The sequence below is a fragment of the Hylobates moloch genome, unplaced genomic scaffold, assembly GCF_009828535.3.
Source record: "Hylobates moloch isolate HMO894 unplaced genomic scaffold, HMol_V3 SCAFFOLD_17, whole genome shotgun sequence".
Taxonomy (NCBI): domain Eukaryota; kingdom Metazoa; phylum Chordata; class Mammalia; order Primates; family Hylobatidae; genus Hylobates; species Hylobates moloch.
The window spans coordinates 55401885-55409998 of record NW_026652292.1 but is presented as its reverse complement, the minus strand read 5'-3'; the positions used below and the strand labels follow the sequence as shown (position 1 = coordinate 55409998).

At 48.0% G+C, this 8114-nt stretch overlaps 1 protein-coding gene across 2 annotated transcripts in view; it reads left to right on the top strand.

Moving 5' to 3' along the window:
• Window positions 1-683: 683 nt before the first annotated feature.
• The window catches only part of PCDH7 (protocadherin 7), a 420400-nt gene continuing 412969 nt past the window's right edge, over window positions 684-8114 (top strand). For both annotated transcript variants that reach the window (XM_032135854.2, XM_032135853.2), the window contains exon 1: window positions 684-4933. In XM_032135854.2, coding sequence (XP_031991745.1) covers window positions 1760-4933 — 3174 coding nt within the window. In that variant the 5' untranslated portion in view covers window positions 684-1759. The remainder of the gene's footprint in view (window positions 4934-8114) is intronic.

Genomic DNA, 8114 nt, shown 5'->3' with positions numbered 1-8114 from the left:
CTGCTACTGCCGCCGCCGCTGCAGCAGCAGCGTCAGGGACAAGCCTGATCCATGAGCGAGCGAGCACCCAGCAGCAACCACCACTTTGGGCAACTTGCGGGTTTCCTGCTCGCGGGTAGCGAACGGGAGCTTCCCACTAGCGGTTCAGTGTCTCCGAGCCGCTGCAGCCCGAGGGGCGGCGGGAGCGCCCTCACCAGAGTCTCCCAGACGCGAAAAGGGACGAGACAACTGCGGAATTCACCAGCCGTGCCAGGGCACTTCCGAGGCCACAACCGACTGGCACTTTTTCTCCCCTTGGCAAACTGGATTTTTTTTTAAGCTACTTGGCAGCTGTCTCTGACTCCATCTCCCCCTCCACCCCCGCCCCAAAGCCTTTGGCTTTTCTTCGGAAATCCAGACAGAATTGGGCATCTTTGTTAATTGCCGTTGGGGACGCCGGGCCGTGCGCTTTCGCCGGTTAACATCGCCTGTGCTGCGAGCCTGGTTTGCTCACCTTTGAACTGCAAAGGGATCAAGTTCAGATTGAGTTCCCTGCATTGGGACTAAGAGGAAGGAGAGAGCGTGCAAGAGAGCGAGTGGGAGAGGGGGAAAGGGGAAAGGAGAGGAGGGAGGAGAGAGAGGAGGGAGGAGAGAGAAAGGGAGGGAGGGAGGGGAGGGATCGAGAGAGAGCGGGGAGAGAGAGAGAGGCTGCAATCTCCTCCCTGAATCGCGCACAGCGCTGCAGATCCCACTGCTCCGACATGCGGGCCGAATGCAGGTGAGAAAAGGCACGGACTCTGCGGCTGCGAACCCAAACTTGGTCACCGCACGGTGCGCACGGCTCAGCCTTCGCCCCCGTGGGCGAAAGGCTGCTGCGGTTTCAGGCGGCTGCTTCGTGACTAATGACCTTGCGCAGAGTTGTTAAGAAAAAAGAGAAACCCGCGCTCTCCGGGATGAGAAGGGACTGACTCTCTGGGCGTCTCTGAAGATGGCTCGGGCTTCTCTTTGGCGCGCCGGGGGGACCCGGACACGGACCGCTCTGTGACGCGAGTAGTCTCCACTGCACCGTGCCCGAAGCGACGTGCCGGGGGATTTTTCATTCTCTATCTGTTGACTGGCTCCCCCGCTGCATGAGCAGAGTCGGAGTTGAGACTGGCTTGTTGCTGGCCCCAGCGCCTGGTGCAGGAAGCGACTCATGTTTGTCTGGGCGGCCGGAGCCGGAGCAGAGCTTGGGTTTGGAGTGAGTGCCTGGAACGTGAATTGGACTCAACTCGAGTAGCAGCAAAGACCAGCGGGCTGGCAGGAGGGGGAGGCTGCAGGCTCATTCCCCACCTCTTCCCAGCCCCACTGCCCGTCTGCCGGAGCGGTTCTGGCCCCTTCCGACAGAGCAGGGACGAGAGCCGGGGATTCTCCGCCCGCTGCGGGGATGACTCTGGGTGGGGGGGCCGCCGAACCCGCGGCGCTCAGTGTCCCGTGAACTGTGAGTACTGCGACTGAACGGCGGCAGGCGAGCGGGCGATTAGCACCCATTGCATGAATTATGAAACAATAACTTTCGGAAGAAGCAGGAAGAAAAAAAGAAGCATCTATCGCTGCCCTCCCACCCCCATTCCCGGCCGACTCTCCACGCCGCTTTTGCCCCCTCTCTCCCCTCCCTCTCGCTCCTTCCTTTCCGGGAGAGGGGAGAGGACTGGGGGGAGGGCAGGAGGCCGGCCCCGGAGGAGGGGGGCGCCGAGGGGGCTGTGGTTAGAAGGAGCAGTAGCAGCAGCAGCAGGAGAAGATGCTGAGGATGCGGACCGCGGGATGGGCGCGCGGCTGGTGCTTGGGCTGCTGCCTCCTCCTGCCGCTCTCGCTCAGCCTGGCGGCCGCCAAGCAGCTCCTCCGGTACCGGCTGGCCGAGGAGGGCCCCGCCGACGTCCGCATCGGCAATGTGGCTTCAGACCTGGGCATCGTGACTGGATCGGGTGAGGTGACTTTCAGCCTGGAGTCTGGCTCCGAGTACCTGAAGATCGACAACCTCACGGGCGAGCTGAGCACGAGCGAGCGGCGCATCGACCGCGAGAAGCTGCCCCAGTGTCAGATGATCTTCGACGAGAACGAGTGCTTCCTGGACTTCGAGGTGTCGGTGATCGGGCCCTCGCAGAGCTGGGTGGACCTGTTTGAGGGTCGGGTCATCGTGCTTGACATCAACGACAACACGCCCACCTTCCCGTCGCCCGTGCTCACGCTCACGGTGGAGGAGAACCGGCCGGTGGGCACACTTTACCTGCTGCCCACAGCCACTGACCGCGACTTCGGCCGCAACGGCATCGAGCGCTACGAGCTGCTCCAGGAGCCCGGAGGCGGCGGCAGCGGCGGCGAGAGCCGGCGTGCCGGGGCGACCGACAGCGCCCCCTACCCCGGGGGCGGCGGGAACGGCGCGAGCGGCGGCAGCTCGGGAGGCTCCAAGCGGCGGCTGGACGCACCAGAGGGCGGCGGCGGCACCAACCCCGGCGGCCGCAGCAGCGTGTTCGAGCTGCAGGTGGCGGACACCCCGGACGGCGAGAAGCAGCCGCAGCTGATCGTGAAGGGGGCGCTGGACCGCGAGCAGCGCGACTCCTACGAGCTGACCCTGCGGGTGCGCGACGGCGGCGACCCGCCTCGCTCCTCGCAGGCCATCCTACGGGTCCTTATCACCGACGTGAACGACAACAGCCCCCGCTTCGAGAAGAGCGTGTACGAGGCCGACTTGGCTGAGAACAGCGCCCCGGGGACCCCCATCCTGCAACTGCGCGCAGCCGACTTGGACGTGGGGGTCAACGGGCAGATCGAGTACGTGTTTGGGGCGGCCACCGAGTCGGTGAGGCGGCTGCTGCGCCTTGACGAGACGTCCGGCTGGCTCAGCGTCCTGCACCGGATCGACCGCGAGGAAGTGAACCAGCTGCGCTTCACGGTCATGGCCCGCGACCGCGGGCAGCCCCCCAAGACCGACAAGGCCACCGTGGTCCTTAACATCAAAGACGAGAACGACAACGTGCCGTCCATTGAAATCCGCAAGATTGGGCGCATCCCCCTCAAGGACGGGGTGGCCAACGTGGCCGAAGACGTTCTGGTAGACACCCCCATCGCTCTGGTGCAGGTGTCCGACCGAGATCAAGGCGAGAACGGGGTGGTCACCTGCACTGTGGTGGGCGACGTGCCCTTCCAGCTCAAGCCAGCCAGCGACACCGAGGGCGACCAGAACAAGAAAAAGTACTTCTTGCACACCTCGACCCCTCTGGACTACGAGGCCACCCGGGAGTTCAACGTGGTCATCGTGGCGGTGGACTCAGGCAGCCCCAGCCTCTCGAGCAACAACTCCCTGATTGTCAAGGTGGGAGACACCAACGACAACCCGCCCGTGTTCGGCCAGTCGGTGGTGGAGGTTTACTTCCCTGAGAACAACATCCCCGGCGAGAGGGTGGCCACGGTGCTGGCGACAGACGCAGACAGCGGAAAGAACGCCGAGATCGCCTACTCGCTGGAGTCCTCTGTGATGGGGATCTTTGCCATCGATCCTGATTCTGGGGACATCCTGGTCAATACGGTGCTGGACCGCGAGCAGACTGACAGGTATGAGTTTAAAGTTAACGCCAAAGACAAAGGCATCCCCGTGCTGCAGGGCAGCACTACGGTGATTGTGCAGGTGGCTGATAAGAATGACAATGACCCTAAGTTTATGCAGGACGTCTTCACCTTTTATGTGAAAGAAAACTTGCAGCCCAACAGCCCTGTGGGGATGGTCACCGTGATGGATGCTGACAAGGGGCGGAATGCAGAGATGAGCCTGTACATAGAGGAGAACAATAACATTTTTTCTATTGAAAATGACACGGGGACCATTTACTCCACAATGTCTTTTGACCGGGAACATCAGACCACGTACACTTTCAGAGTCAAGGCTGTGGATGGGGGAGATCCTCCCAGATCTGCCACAGCTACAGTCTCGCTTTTTGTGATGGATGAAAATGACAATGCTCCCACAGTTACCCTTCCCAAAAACATTTCCTACACTTTACTGCCACCTTCGAGTAATGTCAGGACAGTAGTAGCTACAGTGTTGGCAACAGACAGTGACGATGGCATCAATGCAGACCTGAACTACAGCATTGTGGGAGGAAATCCCTTCAAGCTGTTTGAAATTGATCCCACTAGTGGTGTGGTTTCCTTAGTGGGAAAACTCACCCAAAAGCATTATGGCTTGCACAGGTTGGTGGTGCAAGTGAATGACAGTGGGCAGCCTTCCCAGTCCACCACGACTCTGGTGCATGTGTTTGTCAATGAAAGTGTTTCTAATGCAACTGTGATTGACTCCCAGATAGCTAGAAGTTTGCACACCCCACTCACCCAGGATATAGCTGGTGACCCAAGCTATGAAATTAGCAAACAGAGACTCAGTATTGTCATTGGCGTGGTTGCTGGCATTATGACAGTGATTCTAATCATCTTAATTGTAGTAATGGCAAGGTACTGCAGGTCCAAAAATAAAAATGGCTATGAAGCTGGCAAAAAAGATCACGAAGACTTTTTTACACCCCAACAGCATGACAAATCTAAAAAGCCTAAAAAGGACAAGAAAAACAAAAAATCTAAGCAGCCTCTCTACAGCAGCATTGTCACTGTGGAGGCTTCTAAACCAAATGGACAGAGGTATGATAGTGTCAATGAGAAGCTGTCAGACAGCCAAAGCATGGGGCGATACAGATCTGTTAATGGTGGGCCCGGCAGTCCTGACCTGGCAAGGCATTACAAATCTAGTTCCCCATTGCCTACTGTTCAGCTTCATCCCCAGTCACCAACTGCAGGAAAAAAACACCAGGCCGTACAAGATCTACCACCAGCCAACACATTTGTGGGAGCAGGAGACAACATTTCAATTGGATCAGATCACTGCTCTGAGTACAGCTGTCAAACCAATAACAAGTACAGCAAACAGGTAAGATGTATCCCAAATATATTTAAATATCCCAGGGAGGGCTAATAACTCTGAGACAGATTATCTTCTGTAAAGTTTTGTCTTCTCGTTTTTAAAGTTATTAAAATTTTAACAGTAGGAATTTAATGTTAATTTTTGCACCATTAATTTAGCAAAGGCCATCTACAAGAGGTGTACTACTGTATTTTGCAAATTCAAATTAAGATTCACTAAACTACTGAAAGAAGTATTCAGAGTAGGCAGTGTTTTGCAGTTGTTTGCACTTGACATCCCTAATTCATACTACATTTTTTTGTTTCCAGAATAAATATGTATGTATTACTTAGATGGTTAGTTTTCACCTGAAATTATTTTTTTCTGTGGCAACTAAGTGGATAATTACATCCAGAGAAAAAGTTTCTAAAGTTACTACTGGTGTCTATGCAAATTGGATACCATAAAAGTTTTAGCTATGTTATTTACAATGCAGGATTTTACAGATAAATAGATGCTGATTCATGCAGATGTAGTACTAAGTCTGAGATATTGAAATACTGACTACTTTGATGAAAATGCTGGTTTAAAAATATTTACTGATATGCAAATGTCATGCAAAACTCCACTTTCAATCTTTTATATCTATAATAATTGATACCATAACAATTAGTGTTCTATAATGATATGCAATTACCATTTGCATTCTTCCTGTTTGGTATTAAAAGTTTGCAAACAAAAACACATTGCATGAGCCACTTACTATTTAAGCCAAGTGATGAAAGTATTCATGATTGAAGTACTGTGTGCAAGACTATTTTGGCATGCATTATGATATATTGAGAATGTAAAGATTATGTGGAATATTTGACATAATAGTTTCTCAGTGAAATGTAGAAACAGTAAAAAACACATATATTTTGAGGCGGAACTTAAGCAAAACTGAAATTTATTTTTGAAAGTTTTCCTTGTGTAATATAGAATCCTCAGAAAGTTTACTTTGTATCTCCACCAAAGTTTGCCACACAGCAAACAAGACCTTTTGGAAAGGACTGTGTCTCATGGTACAGCAACCTGAGCTAATAAAACATTATGTATTTCTTACTGTCAGAATCCATCTCAAGAAACACAGCTATGACTGTCAATCTAATTTCTATTAAATATGCTTTGCATGTGGAATGTGGAATCCGAGAAGAATTGAGGCAAAGGAAAAAGTTATTTTATAGCCTCACTGAAGATGTTATAGAAAGAGATATTAATTCTTAATTGCTTTCATGATTATTGAAATTAATATTTTAAATAAATATTTTCTGTATATAGTACTTTACTGTAGCTATTTGGATAAGGAGAAATAGTCTGAATATACTTTTATATCTAATAACAAATGCAATCCAAGAAAACACCAGCTCAAACTACATTTGCATTAAATGGCTTTTGAAAATATGTCCTTTGGTATATGTGAATTTGAATTATTTATTTATTTTAAACCAACATTTGACGTAGTGGAGTATTTATATCTGTTGTATTACTGTGTTACATGGAGTGAGAAGCTGATTTTTGTATTGTTTTGGTGCTTTTATCAGTTTTGTAAACAGGGAAGATTCTAGCTAAAATGGTAGCACTTTTTACAGATTAAACACCCAAAAATAAATTGAGATTTGTAGACATTTCTCTAGAAAATAGTAACACCTAATGCAAAAGAGTGTGAAGAGATCTGTCTGCAGAATATTTACATCTCGGTTCTTATCCTAATGGTACTTCTGTCCTGTGTCTGGATAGCATTTGCATTCTAAATTGTGTAATCTTATGCTTTTGAGTGGACATATCAAGTGACACTTTTATGGATATTTTATGCAAACACTTCATATGTTCTGTGCTGTCACTTAAGCTTCATTTGGCTCATCAGATGAGGTTAGCTCTATATTATTGAATATTTAAAACAGCTAATATCAAGACTGTTGGCATCCTGTTTAAAAGGCAAAGTGATATGCTTATAAATAAACTAATATATGGTGTTAACCTCTTAACTGAGTAAAGAAGTTCATATTCCAAAAGAGAAAACCCTCAAAGCAATTGGAATGAATTGCACAGTTTGCCAAAAGTGACTTTGGAAAACTTTTCTGTCATTACGTATTCAAAAGAAGTATACACTTTTAACCACAAGTAAATAGCTGACCTAAAATGAAATAAAGGCAGATGAAACACATTCTCCTTAATGTAATTAGTAATAGTAATTGATATGTTTCATCTCCTCAATATTGCTGTCAGGGGACAAGGGATCCATTTACAAAGTTGCATTCTGTTTTGGCATCTGACATAAATGGGTTCCTTTTTGTTCTGCTTTTTGTTTATGCCATAAGTAGACAATTTCCTATGTTTATTTTTAAAATATATGACCTTCAATTTTTACAGAACTGCCAAAATACATTTTCTTTGATTAAACCAGATGTTACAAAAGAAAAAAAGAATTCAGAGTTTCGCAGGAATTTCCTTCTTTTGATAATGGATTTATCTAAGGTAAAACTAGACCGTTGTATTCTTTCAATTCCATACAGCAGGTCTAATTTAAAAATTGAGATTTCATTTTACATAAAGCCTTCATTTTATTTATAGTTTTCCTGAATTGCCTTATTGCAGTTCTTTATTTGTGAAAAAATTAAAGTGATGTTTCTTAAGAGTGTTCTTATCTTCATGAAAATTAGACATTTTAAAGTGTTGTACCTAAGTCCTGTTGTTTTCATTATAATAGGTTAAACAGCTTTGTAGAAATGAAAGTTTGTAAATAACTCTCCCTTAACCTCTTACTTTTTGTTTTGTTTACATAGACTTGAGAGCCATTCAAATCAAGCTTCTATAGTTACTCTTTGGCACACTCTAGGAAATGTGTGTGGTAAAGTTGCTGAAATTATTTCCGAAATTAACACTTTAGAAAGACTCACTGATGATGTAGCACAAATTTTCATAGTTCATACCTTTGCATTTCAAACAAAAGCCTTTGCTCTCAGCTAAATAATGTGTTCAGCTGAGCAAAATGTGGATCATTGACAGCATTATTGAGATGAGGTATCCACCTTTCTGTGTCATTCTTCCTTCGTAAACCTGGTCTTGGTAGTTACTAAACTTTTGTGAACTAGAAGTACAACTGTGTTTTTCATTCATAGCATAGAGGCATTTGCATTCTATTTTTCTGTTTATTTTTAAGTCTCTG